The sequence below is a fragment of the Hypanus sabinus genome, chromosome 4, assembly GCF_030144855.1.
Source record: "Hypanus sabinus isolate sHypSab1 chromosome 4, sHypSab1.hap1, whole genome shotgun sequence".
NCBI classification, from domain to species: Eukaryota; Metazoa; Chordata; class Chondrichthyes; order Myliobatiformes; family Dasyatidae; genus Hypanus; species Hypanus sabinus.
Window position 1 is genome coordinate 127513357 of NC_082709.1, and position 21443 is coordinate 127534799.

The 21443-nt window shown below is 39.7% G+C and overlaps 1 protein-coding gene across 1 annotated transcript in view; it reads left to right on the forward strand.

Annotated features, from left to right (window-relative positions):
- LOC132393191 (cilia- and flagella-associated protein 47-like) overlaps positions 1-21443 on the forward strand; it is a 595459-nt gene that overhangs the window by 425439 nt on the left and 148577 nt on the right. The window contains exons 52-53 of the mRNA XM_059968130.1: positions 5486-5661; positions 20154-20261. Coding sequence (XP_059824113.1) covers positions 5486-5661; positions 20154-20261 — 284 coding nt within the window. The remainder of the gene's footprint in view (positions 1-5485; positions 5662-20153; positions 20262-21443) is intronic.

Sequence of the window (21443 nt, forward strand, 5' to 3'; positions counted from 1 at the left end):
TAGAGGATAGTAAAAGGAGAACATTAAGTCAAACACAGAGAAAAATGGAAAGTTTTGGTGAGGAAATTTTGAAATCTGAGTTTTAGAGAGAATGATGTGACTATTATTGATGCAAAAGAGCAAAGAAAAGTTAGATACAACAGAGGAAAATGTCATGCAGTTCATTTCAGCTATTTGGGGTGAGGGTATTATGGTAGAGATGCAGCAAAAATGTGATTTAGATATAAAAATTAAAAATTGAGGCACTGTTCAATTAATTGAGCAAGATAGAATGGTAATGATGAATTCAGTGTAGGATAGAATAATACTGGGATGAGCTTAAAAATGAAAACAGGAATGAGAGGCTTGTTGGAAGAGGACTGAAATAGTTGATTCTAAATGGAAGAGTGTTTTAACACCTATTCTTTTCACTTTTCTTCCAAAATAGGGATTTTTTACCTTTTTTCATAATAACATCTTTTGAAAGTCATGCATTCCCACAAAAAAATCTCACCAACACCGTGGAAACACAGATCTCAGATTTTTCATTCCCTGATAATAGAAGACTGTATGTACCCATATATGCCAATTTACTAGTTTTCTATCCCACTTGCAAACAAACTAGTTTGACAGCAGAAGGGAACCAGAGCACCATGTCTGAAAGTTGGGGGGTGGGGCAAACAGGAAAGTAGATAATCAGAGACAATGAAAACAGACAAGAGCGAAGTAATAGTTACTATGGGACAGATAGCTTGAAGTGTGTGTATTAATGCTAGGAGTATTATGGATAAAGGTGTTGAACTTAGAGCATGGATCGTTACATAGAACTATGATGTTGTGGTAATTGCAGAACCTTGGTTGAAAGAGGGACAGAAATGGGTTATTACTGCCTCAGGGTTTTGGTGTTTTAGAAAAGATAGGGAGCCAAGAAGGTAGAGGAGTTGCACTACTAATCAGGGACATTATCACAGCTGCACACAGAGGAGACATAACAGAGGGCTGTTCTGCTGAGTTTGTATTGGTAGAACTAAAAATGGGAATTGTGATAGGATTTTACTATAGACTCCCCTAACAGCTGCCGGGACATTGGGTAACAAACACGCAGGCAGATTAAGGAGAGGTAAAAACAATAGAGTTGTAGTCATGAACTTCAACTTCCCTAATGTAAGCCGAAACCTTCTGAATATAAGAGGTTTAGATGGGGCAGAGTTTGTTAGATGCACCCAGGAAGGTTTCTTAGATCAATATGTACTATAGATAGTCCAACAAGAAAAGGAACCATATTGCTTCTGGTGTTGGATAATGAGCTTGGCCAGGTGACCAACCTTTCAGTGGGTGAACTGTTAGGGAACAGTGACCACAACTCCTTAAATTTTAAGATAGCTCTAGATAAGGATAAGCATGGACCTTGTGGAGATTATTAAATTGGAGCAGGGCACATTATAAGAGCATTAGGCAGGAATTGGGGAGAGTTAATTGGGACAGTTGTTTTTGGGCAAGTCTTCATCTGACATGTGGAGGGTGTTTAAAGACCACCTACACAGAGTAAAGGATAGGTATATTCCAGTCAGGAAGAAGGACAAGGATGGCAAGGTAAGAGAACTTTGGATGTTGACAGAGGTGATCAATTTGGTCCAGAAGAAAAATAGAAATCTTAGGAAACTAGAATTAAATAGAGCCTTTGACAATTATATAGAAGTCAGAAAGGAACTCAAGAAGGGAATTAAGCTTGGAGGAGCCTTGAAAAATTCTTGGCAAGTAGGATTAAAGACAATCCCAAGACATTCTATACATACATCAAGAGCAAGAGGATAACTAGGCAAATGAAAGGACCACTTGAGGATAAAGGGGGAATATTTACTTGGATGTGGAGGATGTGGGTGAGGTCCTTAATGAATACTTTACATCAGTATGTATCAAGGAAAAGGAGGATAGAGAGACCAATATCTTCATGTCCTGCCTAGCCACAGATGAGGTTCTGGAGGACTGGTGAGTAGCTAATATTGTTCCAGGGATAATCCTGGAAACTATAGGTCAGTGAGTTGCACATCTGTAGTAAGGAAGTTACTGGAGGTAATTCTTAGGGATTGAATTTATAAGCATTTTGGAAACCATGGTCTAATTAGGGAGAGTCAGCATGGCTTTCTGTGAGGCAAGTCATATCTTACTAACTTGAGTTTTTTGACGAGTTGACAAGGGTGGGTGACTGATAAAGGTAGAGCTGTAGTTGTTGTCTACTTGGATTTTAGTAAGGCATTTGACAAGTTTCCTCATGGAAGGCTCATTCAAAAGATTAAGGTGCAGGGGGTCCATGGTGAATTGTCAGAACTGGCTTGCCAATAGAGGACAGAGGGCAGTCATTTAAAGGACTTATTCTAGCTGGAGGTCTGAAGGTCAATGATTAGTTGTGTTCCCCAGAGATCTATACTGGGATCTCTGCTGTTTCTTATGTACATAAATGACCTGGATGAAAATGTAGATGGTAGGTTAGTAAGTTTGCAGATGACACAAAAATTGGTGGTGTTGTGGATAGCGTAGAAGACCGGCAAAGAATACAATGGGATATAGATCATAAACAGTGCTTATCGGAAGTGTTCATCCACATCCCCCCCTGGAAGTTTTTATGTTTTATTGTTTTACAACATTGAATCACAGTGGATTTTATTTGGCACTGATCAACAGAAAAAGACTCTTTCATGTCAAAGTGAAAACAGGGGTGGGGGGTGAGAGAGGGAAGGGGGTTAGAGAGAGAGGGGGGTAGAGAGAGGTGGTGTAGAGAGAGAGAGAGAGAGAGAGAGTGGGGTCTAGAGAGAAAGGGGTGTAAAGAGAGGGGGTGTAGAGAGAGGGGTGTAGAGAGAGAGGGGTGTAGAGAGAGGGGTTAAGAGAGGGAAAGGGGGTGTAGAGGGAGAGAGGAGGGTAGAGAGGGAGGTAGAGAGAAGGGTGGGTGTAGAGATAGGGGTGTTAGAGAGAGACGGGGGTAACAAGAGGGAGTTCAGAGGTGGAAGGGGTAAAGAGTGGCAGGGTTCAGAGTTGGAGGGGGTAGAGATTCGGGGGGTTCAGAGGTGGAGCGGGTAGAGAGTGGGGGGGTTCAGAGGTAAAGGGGTAGAGAGCGGGGGGTTCAGAGGTGGAGGGTGTTGTAATGTGAGTATTATTAAAAGTAAGTTAATACTTATTGGGGAGCTGTTGGTAACGAGGTCGGATCCGGGTTTGGTGGGGTTTTTACTTCCGCTCTTTTCACTCCCAGTATGCATTGTATATAGTTCCACCACCCATGCCGCATGAGGTACCTGGAAGCCTCTGTATTGTAAATATCATTTGCCGTCCCAGATAAAGATGTTCTTTTGGCCATAAAATTGTCGAGTGGTCTCTTGTAAAGTAGAAGTTACCACAAAGGGGGTATAGAGTGGGGAGGTTCAGAGGTGGAGGGGTTGGAGAGTGAGGGGGTTCAGAGGTGGAGGGGGTAGAGAGCAGGTGGGTCAGAGTGGGTAAAGAGCTGTGGAGCAGAGGCGGAGGTGTAGAGAGGGGGATAAAGAGATAGAGAGGGACGTAGAAGGAGAGGGAGAGAGGGATAGAAGGAGAGGGAAAGAGAGGTAGAGAGAGAGAGAGAAGTAGGGAGAGAGAGGAAGGTAAAGGTAGAGGGGTGGAGAGGTAGAGAGGAAAGGGAGAGGTAGAGCTGGAGGTAAAGAAAGAGGGAGGTAGTGAGAGAGAGGTGGAAACGGGTAGTGAGAGGTAGAGAGAATTAGAGAGAGATAGAAGTAGAGAGAGAGGTGGGGTAGGGGTAGAGGGGTAGATGTAGGGGAAGAGGTGGAGAGGAGAGGTAGAGGGGAGAGAAAGGGGAGAATGAGAAATGGGGAGAGAGGTAGAGAGAGAAAGAGGTCAAGGGAGATGTAGAGAGAGAGGGGAGTAGAGCAAAAGGTGGGGAGAGAGGGTGGGTTAGAGAGAGGGGTACAGGTAGAGAGAGGTAGATAGAGGTAGAGGTGGAGAGAGAAGTAGAGTTGGAGAGAGGGAGAGTAGAGAGGCAAAGAGAGAGAGAGATAGGAGAGAGGAGAGAGAGAGAGGGAAAGAGCACATAAGCAGCAGGTTTAAATCTAATGACATTATCACTTTCAGTCTTTTATACACAACTATTATTTCTTCATTTATCTAATTGAATAGATTTGCTGCACATATTGCAAAAAGTTTGTTTGATCTGATAGCCAGTGTTGAAATGTGGTTGTAGGGTCAGTAATTATGCATTTTCCTACAAACCTTATGTTTTGATTTGTGCCTATATGACAGAGTCCACCTATCAGGCAAAGAAGATGGCCTTCCCAAGTAGGGGTGTCTGGAACAGGGGAACATAGTTTTGAGATATTTTTCATTTATGATAGAGATTAGCAGAAATTTCTTTTCTCAGGGGGCTGTGACCCTATTTCTATTGTTTCTAAACTTCCTCAGGTGATCAGTGAAGCCATTATTTACACTCTCAACACAGCTTTGGTCATGCTACCTTCTGGAAAAGACAAGTATTAGTGATGAAAGCCAGAATCAAATTTTTTTAGAAGTAACACATTTCTTTTCCCACTTGCACAAGCAATGAAACATGTTCCAGAAAACCATAGTTTGTAACATCATAAAGCAAACTATCAATTGCAACTGATAATTCAAAACATTCTTAGACCCCAAAAACTTTTGTTGTCCCATTTTATCATACCGTGTTGCATGTTAAGTAAATTGTGCTTGTTTGGCTTCCAAGAACATTTTGGAGCCCTTTTTAATGCAGTAAAATAAATTTCTCACTTTATCCAGCCCCTCCCCTCCTATATTCGACCACCCCCATCTGGTTCAAAAAATTACCAACATGCATGATAAAAAAGGTGTAAAAAACTGGTGTCAATTGAAATGCTGAAACAACTCTAGTTTCTAGTCATAACTTTGAATATTCTTAAATGCTTGAACATTATGACCTGGTAGCAGCATGCAGTTTTTGTGTTTTGATAAGCTTTATGTGGGGATTCAAATGTAGCAGTGGTTCATGCATTAATCTGCTCTAATCTACACAATTTGGTAAATTGCTTCAGCAAACAACCATAAGGAGAAGAACTGCCTAACAGCTAACTGACTGTTAACTTGCAAATCTTGTACTATCCAATTTAAATATCCTAATTGTTCCGACCAAATCCAATAAGTTTCTCAGTTCAGTTCATTAATAATTCTTTCTCTGAAATTATTGTATATAGTTCATTGAATGAAAAATGCTAACCTTGCTAACTAAATCATGTTAGTTGTATCATACCATTTAGTTTTACTGTGACTAATTATTTTTTCCAGATCTCTATTATTAACTAATATTTGATACACCACAGTTGTTAGATTGCATCTATGTCAGTCTGTACATTTTAGATTAAGTTTGAATTATCTGCCCTTGCAATTTGTAGAAATTAGTTGCTAAATAATATGTTAATATATAGCATTTTTCCAGGTTTATGAAATGCTGAAAATAATAATGTGTTAATCCCATACCTAGGATTCTACTGATGTGAAGATTATGATAAGTAATCCTGTTAATGAACCTTTGACAATTGATGTTATGCTGAATGGAGATGGAATTACAGGAGACACTTGTTTGGTAATTAAACCGAAAGAAGTTGCTGCCTATGTGGCTAGATTCACTCCAAGCATTGTTGGTAAAAGTATTGGAAGGTAAGATAAGTTACAAAATACTGTATATTGGGAGACAGTATTTCTTTAAAATGGTGAAGTTATTTTTATCAATGGATCTGAAAATTGCTAATGCAGATTTTGGTCAGTAGCAAACCTCTCCGTCAGGGGTTCCCAAGCTGTTTGTGCTATTAACCCAATGCCATCAAGCAAGCGGTCTGTTGACGCCGGGTTGGGAACCCCTGCTCTAAGTTCTTGGTTCTAAAATATCTTTATTAATTTTTATAGATTTCCCAGTACCAATATGCTCCTATTCTGGCCAGCTCCTCAATAGTGAGGCCCTAGGCAACTCCAGACTTCCAGAGTCTTGTATGTAGTAACATTACCACTAAGTAAAGAATTAGAGCAGGCTGAAACCAAGAAGCCCGAAGAAAAATCTATAGCAGCTATCTGTGAAACTTGTCCAATCAACAAATGCTTCTTAATTGCAATAATTATGATATTGAAAATACAAAATACAATAAAATTTTCCTCTTTCTATGTTATTTAGAAGTTTGGAATTTATTTTAAAAACAAGGAATGAAATATATATCTATTGAATGAGATTTTTTGCACATGCTAGGAAAAATTATAATGCTTTGTAGCTGGTGAGTTGGGATCCAGGCAGTTCTGGAGTGACAATGGACAGATAAAATCTGGAAAAATCAACAACAATGGAAATTTGACTCTAACTCATTTGCATCCAGTATTATAGGCTGTACTTGGAAAGTTCCATTGGGACAATTGCTTCAATTAAAGCTGCTGTTACCTTGGCTTTCCAGAATTGTTGCTTAAATCAAGAGCTCTGTGCATAATGTGATGAAAGATTGAAGTTGTAGGAGCTGATCACTTGACAGGAAAATCTGCCAGTAAATTTTCACATCTCATGGCCACCTCTTGCCACATCTCTTGCTTACTTGATCCTACTACTCTTACTGAAATGTTACTTTGACAATAAGATTATATATGCTTAATCTTAACTTTGGAGCTCTGATCTATTAGATCAGTATAAGTACTACTCATATGCTGTGTTAAGTTGAGGATAAAAAACCAAACAGAATCAGGAACAGCTCCAGCAGTGTCAAGTACCACATAACAGTTACCAGCTCTAGCAACAAGAAGAACTGGAGGTACAGTACCACCTTGTTTCTGACAGACTTACAGATCAATTAGAGAAAGGATTACTGTGGAGGTGCAACTTGCAAGAGGCTGTTCCAGGTGCAGAGTTTGAACAGGCAGTGGATATAATACTACATAGAAACATAGAAAACCTACAGCACAATACAGGCCCTTCGGCCCACAAATGTGCCGAATATGTCCTTACCTTAGAGCTACCTAGGCTTACCCATAGCCCTCTATTTTTCTAAGCTCCATGTACCTGTTGTGTTGTCACACTGGTTTCCGAGGAGTCTAACATCTTGTATTATCCTGCTAAACTCCTTAAACCCATTTGGCCCAGCTTGTGTTTCCCTTACTCATCTCATTCAACTGCATTTGGTTCATATCTCTCTAAACTTTCCAATCAATGAATCTGTAAAACTGTCTTTTAAACATTGTCAACACACACAAGGTGCTGGAGGAACTCAGCAGGCCAGGCAGCATCTATGATGTTTTGTTGACGTTTTGGGCTGAGACTCTTCGTCAGGACTCTTTTGTACTCTTTTCCATAGAAGTTGCCTGGCCTGCTGAGTTCCTCCACCATTTTGTGTGTGTTGCAGATCTTCTCTTGTTTGCTTTTAAATTCATTTTCTCCACTTCCACTGACAGCTGGGACCATATAACCAGCACCCTCATTGAAAAACTTCCCTTTCAGGTTCCCTTTGCATGTTTACCCTCTCTCTTTAACCTCACACCTTCTTGTTTTAATATCTTCTACCCTGGGTAAAAGACTGTTACCATCCACTTTATCTACAGTATGTCCCTCATGGGTTTATAAACCTTAGCAAGGGTACCATCAAGCTTCTTCAACTCCAGGGAAACCAGACCCAGTGTATTTAGTCTTCCTTCATAACTAAAGTCCTTCATCTTTGTGAATGTTTCTTCATTGTCTCTAGCTTCTTATTGTACGGTGATCAAAATTCCTCACAATATTCAGGATGTGGTGGCATCAATATCCTAAATCAGGAACATGAGACTGAACTACATAAAACACCACTTGAGTCCACTGTTATAGTACTGCACACAGATTTTGTCATCACAATGCCAGAAGTATGTGAAAGCTTTGAGGGATAGGGGGCGGGTACAGAGGAACCTTAGTTGGCCAGTGGTGTAGTGGTATCAGCACCTGACTTTGAGGCAAATGGTTCCACGTTCAAATCCAGCTGGCTCCTTGCACACTTTGCATCCATGCTGGGTTGAGCATTGAGCTAATAACTCGGCCTCATGAAGAAAAGTCAAAAGTCAAGACTGAAACCTGAACATACTTAAACAAATATCTGGGATAGTCCGAAACTTGCAGGATAAAGGACCAAGAGCTAAATGTTGGCATTATTCAGAATTGCTCTTATTTGTGTTGAAGTGTTTCCTTCTGTGCCCTTAACCTCCAACAATTATGTTAAGTTCGAATGCACCATTTTAAGCAGTCATTACCTCCAGCATTGCTGCGAAGTATTTGCATCAAATCTTCAATGCTTTCTCAGGAACTTATCTAAACCAAGAAACATAGGGAGTAGGTGCATAGGGGCTTTACTACATCTCAATTCTCATCCAATTGTACTCAGTTGGAAGTCTGATGCTGGTTTGTTATTCTTAGGGTGTGTAATTTCACTACATGGATGGCAGCAGATGCTGAGGATAGTTTAGAATCAAAGTTAAAAGTAAATTTATTATCAACGTACATATATGTCACTGTATACAACCCTGAGATTCATTTTCTTGTGGGCATACTCAATAAATCTATAGAATAATAACTGTAACAGTATCAATGAAAATCCACACCAACTTGAGTGTTCAACTAGTGTGCAAAAGACAAGAAACTGTGCAAGTACAAAAAGAAAAAAAAATATTGAGAACATCAGACGAAGAATTCCTGTAAGTGATCTCCATAGGTTGTGGGAACATTTCAATGATGGGACAAGTGAAGTTGACTGAAGTTATCCCCTTTGGTTCAAGAGTCTGATGGTTGAGTGATAATATCTGCTCTTGGACCAGGTGGTGTGAGTCCTGATGCTTCTGTACCTTCTTCTTGATGGCAGCAATGAGAAGAAAGCATGGCCAAGGTAGTGGGGGTCCCTGATGATGGGTTCTACTTTTCTCCGACATTGTTTCATGTAGATGTGTTCAATAAAGGGGAGGTCTTTGCCATGATGGACTGGGCCATATCCACTACTTATTGTAGGATTTTCTATTCCAGGGCATTGGTGTTTCCATACCAAACTCCAGCACATCAAAAATTGGTATTGTATGCAACTTAAGAAATGTTTTTGATTTCAAAGATAAAATCATTCAAAAAATGATCACTTTTTTCAATAACCATTCATTACTTTCACTCTCCATTTTAAATCTAGAAGCCAACTGGCAATTCATTCTTTACTTATGCCCTGGTTCAACATACCCTGACATTCAGTTATTTATTATGGGTTAAGCATATCAACAAACAGTGAAAATCTAGGTAAATTATAGTCACCATGTGTTACCATAGCTTCTCTGTTACTTCCTCAAAAAACACTGTTAGGCTGGTCAAATAATCTTCTCCCACTTGCAATCCATGCTGACTCTTCATTATTGTACTTTTCACTTCTGATTAATCTTTTATTCTTCCTTTCAGGAAGAACTGCATTTGTTTTCTTTATACCAATAATGAGATGGTATAAGTGCCATGATTGTAACATAAAAGATATGCAATTATGTTGTATCTTGTAATCACCGAAAGTTGTAGCAGTCCACCTCTGCACAGATTCTTCCACGAAGTTTTGAGTAGCTTTGCCACCATTGAGTCATTGCTCAGTGGGGACATCAACGAAATGTCCAATATGATTCCACAGAATAGCCAGATGTAAGTTCCTTCTCCTCTCTGTCACATGTGAGTAATATCTTGAGGATGACCACTTTCAAACACTATCTGCAAAGCTGCAGTAAATACTAGAATAAGCTGCTTTGAAAATAAAGACATTTTAGTTACATAAGATGGCAGAGTGATTTGTGGTACAAGAACAAATAGTCATCTCATGATAGCCACTCTCTTCTTGCAAGTGAGTAGAATAATATTTAGACAATGTATGTGAACAGCTGTGGTGACATATTCCTTGTATTAAAGGAGAATGTGTATTTGAATTGTCATTTATTTATCCTATTATTAGCAGTAAATAGCATACTTGTGACTATTAAACTTGCTATATTTGTGGATTTTCAGGGACTGGGCATTTGCCAGCATTTATTGCCCCAACCACTAATTGCCCTTGAAAAGGAGTTGATCGGCTTTCTTGAAAGACTGTTGTACTTCTGGTGAAGTCACTTTCTAGTGCTGTAGGGCATGAAGTTCCAGAATTTAGACATAGCAAAAGATGAAGAACCAGTTTTATGTTATTTAGTTCTGTCAGGATTGTGTACAACCTGGAGGAAATATGAAGATGAAGGTATTCCCATACATCTGTTGCCCTGGTCTTTGTGGTAAAAGTTGTGAGTTTAGGAGGTGCTGTTGCATTGGTCTGGATTAGCATTTTGCAGCTAACACTCACTGCAGGCAGGGAACATCAGTGGTAAAGGGGGGTGGGTAGATGATGGACAGTCAGGCAAGTGGGCTGCTTTGACCGAGATTGTTCCTTAAAGTTGATGGTGGTGCACTAATGCAAGTAAGTGGAGTTTATGTATTCTGTTGAGTTCCTACTTTGTATATGTTACTCAAGCTTTAGCTGGTCATGGACTGGTTCTCTTGCCATAGGAAACCCAGCCTCTGAAGCTACTTATTGTGTACTTGCTCCTGAAGCTACTTATTGTGTACTTTGTTCTATTGAATTTCTGATCAAAGATAACCCTTAGGATGTTGATGGTGGGGATTTCACAAGGGTGGTATTAAGGAAGTCAGACATGATGCCTATCCAATTGTGCATGCGGCAATGAAGTTATGTTATTAATTTGACACCTATGAAATAGTCATATAGTTAGTACTAAAATAAACCATATTTGAACATCTTAGTAAGAGTTGATTTCTGATGCCCCTTACACTGCACCAAAGACTTGGTGGATCAGCATTTTCAGTGGGTGTTTAATGGATAAATAAAAGGGAAAAGGACTGCCATTGTTGAAAACTGAAATTAAAAACAGAAAATACTGGAAATAGCAGGTTTCTTCAGAAGCTGTGGAGAATTATGATAAATCAAAATTGAATGAAACATTAAATCTGATTTTCTCTCTACAGATGCTGCCAGATTTGCTGACCATTTCCAATTCTCTTTATTATTATTTGGTATTGAATAGGTGATGAAAATAAGATATGACTAAGCAATTTGTCCAGGACACTGAATGCTACTTACACTTGTTAATTTCTCTTAGCAAAACTTCACATGAAGTGGTCAGCAACACCACACATTCTTAGCAGCAGTTTTAATCTTTCACTCCCATTCTTCATCTGATTCAGTCACTACGTAATATTATAACACATCTCCTCTGCTGACAATCACACAATTAACACTTGCTTCTGCCTTAGAACAGATACAGCAACATTCTGCTGCCATATGGCTACACGTAGATTGTATTTAACTGTTCTGTAAATTGATTTCACACTGGAAGCTCTTCCTCCTACACCACCCACTTGCTGACAACTTGCAGTTTCTTCTGAACATTAACATTGCAAGAACCTGGATGACAAATTTTCATAAATATTTCAAACACTACATATTAATTTACCCCCCACTCAAGGTTGTGAGGTAGAGATGGGAAATAACTGGTGCAGGTGCAGCCAAGAAATTATTAACATATGCAGAATACTATCAGAAATGGAAGTAGGAGGTCTGATGGTCAAGTACTGCAGGACGTTTATCTATCTCAATGTCGATTTTTTTTTGCTTCAATCACATGAAAATTATTTAATGCATTAAGACTATAAGACCATAAGACATAGGAGCCAAATTAGGCCAATCAGCCCATTGAATCTGCTCCACTATTCCATCATGGCTGATCCTGGAACCCACTCAATCTCACACACATGCCTTCTCACCATATTCTTTGATGCCCTGACTGATCAGGAAACGATCAACTTCCGTTTTAAGTATACCCACGGACTTAGCCTTCACTGCAGTCTTTGGCAGAGTATTCCACAGATTCACTACTTTCTGGGTAATAAATCCCTCAATATCTCTGTACTAAAGGTTATCCCTCAATTTTAAGGCTTTTCCCTCTAGTTCTGGATACCCACACCATTAGAAACATCCTCTCCACATCCTCCCTATCAAATCCTTTCAATATTTGGTAGCTTTCAATGAGAACCACATGCTTTCTTCTAAGTTCCAGTGAGTACAGGCACAAAGCTGCCAAATGCTCCTCATGTGTTAACCCATTCATTCCCAGAATCATCCTCATGAGTCTCCTCTGGACTCTCTCCAATGACAACACATCCTTTCTGAAATATGGGGCCCAAAATTTTTGACAATACTCCAAGTGCAGCCTGACTAGTGCCTTATAAAGGCTCAGCAGTATCTCCTTGATTTTATATTCTATTCACCTTGAAATAAATGCCAACAATGGATTGCCTTCTTTACCACAGACTCAACCTAAAAATTAAACTTCTGGGAGTCTTGCATGAGGACTCCTGAGTCCTCTGCACCTCTTATGTTTGAACCTTCTCCGCATTTAGATAATAGTCCACACTATTGTTCTTTTTACCAAAATGCATTATCATACATTTCCCAGCACTGTATTCCATCTGCCACTTCTTTGCCCATTCTTTCAATTTGTCTAAGTCCTGCTGCAATCGCATTCCTTTCTCGGCACTAGCTAACCCTCCACCTTTCTTTGTATCATCCGCACCTTTGCCATAAAGCCATCAATTCCATTATCCAAATCATTGACAAACAATGTGAAAAGTGGTGATCCCAATACTGACCCCTGAGGAACACCACTAGTCACTGGAGCCAACCACAAAAGGCCACTCATTGCCTCCTGCATTTCAGCCATTCCTCTATCCATGCCAGTATCTTTCCTGTAATGCCTTAGGATTTTATCTTGCTAAGTAGTCTCATGTGTGGCACCTTATCAAATGCATTCTGAAAATCCAAGTAAATGACATCCACTGCCTGGCCTTTGTCCACCCTGCTTGTTACTTTCTCGAAGAACTCTAACCGATTTGTCAGGCAAGATTCCCTTTACAGAAACCATACTGACTTTGACAGTTTATCATGAGTCTCTAAGCATCCTGAAACCTCATCCTTAGTAATAGACTCCAACACTTTCTCAACCACTCAGGTGAGGCTAACTGGCCTATAATTTCCTTTCTTTTGCCTTCCTGCCTTCTTAAAGGGTGGAGTGACATTTGCAATCTTCTAGTCCTCCGGGTCCATGCCAGAATCAAGTGATCTTGAAAGGATCATGACCAATGCATCTGTTATCTCTTCAGCAATCTCTCTCAGGACTCTGAGATGTAGTCCATTTGGTCCAGATGACATATCCATCTTAAGGCCTTTGAGTTTGCCTGGCACTTTTTCCTTTGTAATAGCAATGGCACTCACTGCTGCTCCCTGACACTCTCGGACCTCTAGAATACTGCTAGTGTCTTTCACAGTGAAGACAGATGCAAAGTACCCATTAAGTTCATCTGCCATTTCTTTGCCCCCATTACTCCCTCAGCAGCATCATTTTCCAGTGGTCCAATATCAACTCTCACCTCCCTTTTACTCTTTATATACTGAAAAAAAAACTTTTGGTATCCTGCTTTTTATTATTGTCTAGTTGGCCTCATATTTCATCTTTTCCCTTTTGTTGGATTTTAAAAGCTTCATAATCATCCAACTTCCCACTCACTTTTGCTACCTTGTATGCCCTTGGCATTTATGCTGTCCTTAACTTCCCTTGTTAGCCATGGTTGCCTACCCCTGCATTTGAGAACTACATCTTCTGTGGCACATATCTATCCTGTGCCATGTGAACTACTCTCAGAAACTTCAGCCACCTCTGTTCTGCCATCATCTACGCCAGTATCCTCCTCCTGGGCAAGCTCCCCTCTTTATTGCATTGCGATACTGATGCATGTGACTTATGCTTCTCCCTCTCAAACTGCCGTATGAAATCAATCATATTATGATCATTGCCTCTTAAGGGTTTCTTTACATCAAACTCTCTAACAAGATCTGGGTTATTACACAATTATTCTGGAGTAAGCTCAAGCATAATCTGCTCTTAAAAGGCATTTCATAAGCATTCAACAAATTCCCTGTCTTGTGTTCCGACTCCAAACTGATTTTCCCAATCCCCTTGCATATTGATGTCCCATGCTATAATTGTGTCATTACCCTTATCTTGTATCGTGCCTTTTCCAGCTCCCTTTGCAATCTCAACCCCACATCTTGGCTACTATTTGGAGCCCTATATATGACTCACATAATGGTTTTCTTACCCTGACAATTTCTTAACTCCACCCACAAAGATTCTACATTCTCTGTCCCTATGCTACCTCTTTCTAAAGATGTAATTCCATCTCTTAGCATCAGAACCACACCACCACCTATGCCTTCCTGCCAGTCCTTTTGATGCAAGGTATATCCTTCAATGTTAAGCTTCCAACTATGGCCTTCTTTTAGCCACAATGGCATACCAATCAATTTCTAATTGTAGCACAAGTTTGTCTAAATTATTCTGAATGCTACGTGCATTTAAGTACACCTCCTTCAGTCCTGCATTCTTCACCCTTATGAATTTTGCCTCTGTGGGACAACTTATGTCTTTGCTCTGTCTGCAGTTGTACCCTATCATTGGCTTGTCCTTCCTTACATTCATGTTACATCCATCATCTACTTGTAAACCTGCTGGCTCATCTTCAGCTCCACCATACTGGTTCCCATCTCCTTGCCATATTAGCTTAAATCACTCCCAACAGCTCTAGTAAACCTGCCCGCAAGAATATTGGTCTCCCTCGGATTCAAATGCAACCCGTCCCTTTCGTAGACGTCCCAATTATTCAGAAATCTGAATTGCTGTTCCCTGCTCCAATTCTTCAGCTACACATTTATCTGCCACCTCATTCTATTCCTATCCTCTCTGTCATGTGGCACAAGCAGCAGTCCTGAGCAGTCTTGAGGTCCTGCTTCTCAGCTTCCTTCCTAACTCCCTGTATTCTTTTTTCAGGACCTCCTTTTTCTACCTTTGCCTTTGGTACCAATATGTACTTATGGCTGCTCACCCACCTCCAGTTTCAAGATATTGTGGATGCGTTCAGAAACATTGCAGACCCTGGCACCTTGGAGGCAAGCTACCATTCGTGTTTCCTTTTCTAGTCCATAGATACACCTATCTGTTCCCCTGACTATAGAATCCCCTATTATTGTTGCCGTCCTCTTCAGTTCTCTACCCTGAGCTACAGGGCCAGACTCAGTACCAGAGGCGCGGCCGCTGATGCTTCCTCCAGTTAGGTCATTCTCCCCCAACAGTACTCGAAATGGAGTGCTTATTGTTGAGGGGGAGCGACCACAGGGTGCTCTCCACTATCTGACGTTCTCCCTTCCCTCTCCTGACAGTCACTCCTTTATCTGTCTCCTGTATCCTTGGGATGACTACCTCGCTGTAGCTCCTGTCAATTACTGCTTCACTTTCTCTAACAAACTGATAAGGTGTTGTAAGTACCTTAAGGTTCAGCCTCGGATTTTCTTGCATTTCACAGCTGTGAAGTGGAAGATCACAGCCCTGGTTAAGGGGCACTGCATTACTCTTATCTTTTTAACAGTCAACCCATTAAATAAGCACCCTAAACAGGACAGATTTTTAAAAAAATGTACACAGTTCTAGAATGTGGAAACCACAGGCAAAGGCAATATTTAATTTCCAACCCTAATCATCTTTTAAGGTTTGTTGGCGTGGGTGTTCCAATGCACAGGATCAAAAGAGGGTGCAGTGACTCAGCCAGCTGTACCACAAGCACAAACCTCCTGAGCATCAGTGACATTTTCAAAAAGCGTGGCCTCAAGAAGATGGCATTCATCATTAAGGGACTTCACCATTCGGACATAATACTTTTCTCATTACTACCATCAGAGAGGGGGGAGCCTGAGAACACACTCAGTGTTTTAGGAACTGCTTCTTCCTCTGTGCAATCAAATTTCTGATGGTCCATGAAAAAAATGAACACTACTTTACTATCCCTCTTTTGCACTATTTATTTATTATTTTGTTGTTACATGTAGTAATTTTTTTAATACCTTACATGCTCTCTTCTCCCTGCTACTGTCAGGAAGGTGGTACAGAGACCTCAGGACTCACACCACCAGGTTCAAAATCAGTCACTGTCCCTCAACCATCAGACTGCTGATCCACAGGGGATAATTTTACTCAGCTTCACTTGCCCCATTAGTGAAATGTTCCCACAACCTTTGGACTCACTTTCAAGGACACACATCTCACATTCTCAATATATATTGCTTGCTTGCTTATTTATTTATTTATCTATCTATCTATCTATCTATCTATTTATTATTAATTTTTTTCTTTTATTATTTGCAGAGTTTGTTGTCTTTACATACTAGTTGTCTGCCTAGTTGGTGTGGTCTTTCATTGATTCTATTATGGCTATTGGATTTAGTCAGTATGCCCACAAGAAAATTAGTGTCAGCGTTGTATATGGCGACAGAAGTGTATTTTGATAATAAATTTACTTTCAACTTTGATGCCAAGAATGTAGAGGCATTCATGTCAGGAAAGGATGAATAAATTAAATTTATTTTTCCCTTGAGAACAGAAGGCTGAAGTGTGACAAAAAAGAAGTTGAAGCAGTAGACCTTTCACAGCTGTTCTGCCATTAAATGAGATCTTGGTAGATTTGTTTTTACCTCAATGCCAGTTTTCTGTACCTACCCCCATTTTTCTTGATTTCCTTAGTTCCAAAACAAATCTGTTTCTGGTCTTTAAAAAGATGAAAGACTGTAACAGAGTTTGTACAGAGAAAATGTTTCCACCTGTGGGAAAAGCATAACTGCTGGTTATCAGTAAAACAAATCCTCACCAAAAAATTCAACGGGGAATTCTGAAGAACCAAAGAATGTTTGCAATGAATAACTGTGCTGATAGACTTGCATGAGGAGCGATGTGAAAAGAGGAGGCAACTCAAATGGAATTGAGGTGACAACTTGGACTGGCTGTGCTGAAAGAGTTGTTACTATACCATTAAGACAATGAGTGGAATTTTAGTCCACAATTTTCTAATAGAGTGTAATCCAGTAAACCACAGTAAACATATTATATACTTCATCGCCATTTTTGTGTTCAGATTCAAAGCAGTGTCTAATAAAGTTAAATACAAATATTCCATGGGAGTCTGGTTTTCCAGAAGGGCAGACTACAGATACTAAATAGCAGGATGTGTGATCTACAGACCAGACATGTCAATAATTTAGGTACAGGATACTCCTGAATCCATTCTAAATTAAATGTGCTTCACAAATGGATCACAAAGACTGATATGAGATGATTCATTGCGTGCCATATTTATTCCTTATTTAACATTGCATTTAGAAGGAACAAAACCTTTATTTTCAGCTTAAGATGTCACTGATAATAACATACTTCCAATCTTGACTCAGTCATAATATGGCAAGTTAATAAACCTCTTCCATCACTTTTGAAGTTTTGTGAGTATGATTTCTGGCACAAAAGGGACATTTGATTTTATGTTAGTGTATAAAATGGCCAGGGTATAGTATATCAAGCATTTGCAATCCTTCCAAAGGTTCTACATTTTGACAAAATACTTAGAAATGTATTAAAGGCAAAATATGCTAATTTATTTTTGAGAAAGTGACTAAATATATGGATAAGGGGAAGATGGTAGTTGTGGTATGTAGAGATATTCAAAATTGTTAATATTGTGTTGTCTAGGTTTAATTCGTCAATGTTTACTGAAAGAAAATCTAAGATCAGCACCAAGTACTTATAATGCTTTTTAAAAATCTGTTATCCCTATCAATTTGATTTCAGTTCATTGGCCAATCTTTTTATTCACACTGTTAACATTTCTTTCAGAATCTGCCCAATTTATTTTATCAAGCTTACAATGAGAGTTCTGAAAATCTCAGCGAGCCACGTCCACTGCATTCCACTTATCTACAGTGCCCATCAAAAGTATTCACCTCCTTGAAAGTTTTCATATTTTATTGTTTTACAACATTGACTCACAAGGGATTTAATTCAGCTGTTTTGATACTGATTAACAGAAAAAAGACTCTTTCATGTCAAAATGAAAACAGATTTCTACAAAATGATCTAAATTAGTTACAAATATAAAACACAAAATAATTGATTGCTTAAGTATTCATCCCTTTCAAGACACTATTTAGTAGATTGGCAGCAATTACAGCCTTTTGTCAGTGTGGTTAGGTCTCTATCAGCTTAGCACATCCGGACACTGCAATTTTTCTGCATTCTTCTTTACAAAACTGCTCAAGCTCTGTCAGATTGCATGGCGTTCATGAGTGAACATCCTGTTTCAAGTCAAGCCACAAATTTTCAATTGGATTGAGGTCTGGGTTCTGACTTGGCCATGACAGGACATTTACTTTGTCGTTTTTAAGCCATTTCTGGGTAGCTTTGGTTTTATACTTAAGGCCATTGTCTTGCTGGAAAAGATATCCTCTCTCTAGTCACAATTTTCTTGTATGCTGCATTAGGTTTTCCTCCAGGATTTCCTTGTATTTTGCTTCATTCACTTTATCCTCTACATTCACAAGCTTTTCAGAGCCCGCAGCAATGAAGCATCCCCACAGCATGATGTAGACACCACTGTGCTTCACGGTAGGGATGGTGCATTTTAATGATGCGCAATGTTTGGCTTATGCCAAACATAGCGTTTAGTCTGATGGCCAAAAAGCTCAATTGTGGTTTCATCAGACCATAGAACCTTCTTCCAGCTGACTTCAGAGTCTCCCAAATGCCTTCTGATAAATTCTAGCTGAAATTTTATGTGAGATTTTTTCCCCCAGCAGTGGCTTTCTCTTTGCTACTCCCCCATAAAGCTGTGATTGGTGAAGCACTTGGGCAACAGTTATACACATATTCTCTCCCATCTCAGCCACTGAAGCTTGTAACTCCTCTAAAGTTGTCATAGCTCTCTTGGTGGCCTCCTTCACTAGTTCCCTTCTTGTGTGCTCACTTAGTTTTTGAGGATGGCCTGCTCTAGGCAGATTTACAGCTATACCATTTTCTTTCCATTTATTGATGATTGACTAACTGCACTCCAAGGTATATTCAGTGACATAGAAATTCTTTTGAATCCATCTCCTGACTTGTGCTTTTCAATAACCTCTTTGCAGTGTAGCTTTGAGTGTTCTTTTGTCTTCATAGTGTAGTTTTTGCCGGGATACTGAATCACCAGCAGTTGGATCTTCGAGGTACAGGTGTACTTTTACTACAATCAATTGAGACACCTTGGCTGCACACAGGTCTCCAAAAACAGATCTCCATTATGTGACTTCCAAAACCAATTGGCTGCACAAGTGATAATTCGGTGTGCCATGTTAAAGGGGGGGGGGGGGCTGAATACTTATGCAATCGTTTATTTTGAGTTTAATATTTGTAATTATTTTAGATCACTTTGCAGAGATCTGTCTGCACTTTGACATAAAAGTCTTTTTCTAGTGTCAAAAAAGCCAAATTATATCTACTGTGATTCAATGTTGTAAACAAATAAAACATGAAAATTTCTGGGGGGAGTGAATACTTTTTATAGGCACTGTATATACTTGGTAAGTTTTTAGTGCATTCTGTCTTTCACACATTCCGATTTTCTCTTTTTGATTAATTCATATATTTTGAAATTCAGAGATATTATTGTGGACTTCAAATTTGCCAATGATCTATGTTAACCAATGATTATCCATTTCTCTTCCTGCTTCAATGGGTTGTTCATGTCCATTTCCCTAGAACTGCTTGTATTCATGAGATTCTGTTTCCTAATCTGGATATATACTGCTTATTTTTTGTTACCCCACCTATGACACTATAGTACATGAGTGAAGTTTGCAAAATTTTGTTTAATTTATGTTACAACTGCTAGCCTGCCTTTATCCTTCAAACCTTCCAGTTTGTTATTGCTAAGTTAGTTGCAAAACAGTTTGATCAGTATAATAATCATCTTAATAGTTTTATTGACAAGACTATAATGGCATGTAATGAAATTCATACAGAGAATCTTTGCATATAAAATTTATTGAAATAACCAGGCAATTTACTGTATGTGAGATAACTATCATGATGATTTCAGACACTGTCACCAAAAATATAACAATACAATGCCCATAAAAATTATTGCTATTTGTTGTTAGAGGAGCAGAAAATTTACATTTCTAACCCTCTCTTATCTGCAGTGTTACTTTGTACTCGGCCCTCATAGGAGAATTTTGGTATGAACTGGACCTTATTGCAGTGCAGCCAACACCACTAATACTACCAGAGCTCCAAAGTGAGCTGGGGAAGTAAGTACTCCATTCCATAACACATTTTTTTCTGAGTAGAGACAGGTAATTATCCTGCGTTAAAATCTCTTTGGCTTTTTCATGCTACTTTTGTTTAACAGATTTGATATATATTCCACAACTGAGCACAAATATGAAAGGCTCAGAGGGTTTGTAGATAGGAGTTAGAGGAGGCAGTCACACTGAGATTGCAGGATGCAGGTACCTGGATGATTGTCAGGGGAGGGAAAGGGATTAGGCAGCCATTGCAGCTTATCCCTGTGGCCAGTCCCTCAATAACAAGTACACACTTTGGATGCTATTGGAAGGGGACGACCTACCCGGGGTAAGTCACAGAGGCCAGATTTCTTGCAGTGAGCACACACGAAAAGGACGTGGGGGAGGAAAGTAATACATTGGTTAGGACAACAGACAGTAGATTCTGTGGACAAGAATGAGAATCCAAGATGGTATGTTGCCTCCCAAGTCCTAGGGTCAGAGGCATCTCAGATCAAGTCTTCAGCATTCTTGAGAAGGAGGTGAGCAAACAGAGGGATTAGAGGCATTGATCATGTGGATAGTCAGAGGCTTTTTCCCAGGGCTGAAGTGGCTAACATGAGAGGGCACAGTTTGGAGGTGCAAGGAAGTATGTACAGAGGAGATGTCAGGGGTAAGTTTTTTTTTAAGAGAGAGGGTGGTGAGTGCCAGCAATGGTGGAGGTGGATACAATAGGGTCTTTTAAGAGACTCTTAGATCGGTACATGGAGCTTAGAGAAATAGAGGGCTATAGGTAAGCCTAGGTAATTTACAAAGTAAGTACATGTTCGGCACAGAATTGTGAGCTGAAGGACCTGTATTGTGCTGTAGGTTTTCTATGTTTCTAGAAAAGAAGCTATAAAGCAGGTCCTCAAGATTAGCTATCTCTGAATTGTTGCCCACACCACATGTTATTGAGAGTAAGAATAGAATGATGTGGCAATCAAATGAATGGCTGAAGAGTTGATGCAGCATAGGTTTCAGGTTTGTGGATCATTGGGATCTCTTCTGGGGAAGGTATGTCCTGCACAAAAGGAAAGGGTTACACCTGAACTCAAGAGGTGATCAATATCCTTGCATGCAGATTTGCTGGAACTGTTTGTGAGCATTTGAACAAGGTGGGGAGAGGGATGAGAACCAGAGTGTTAGGTCAGATGATGGAAAATA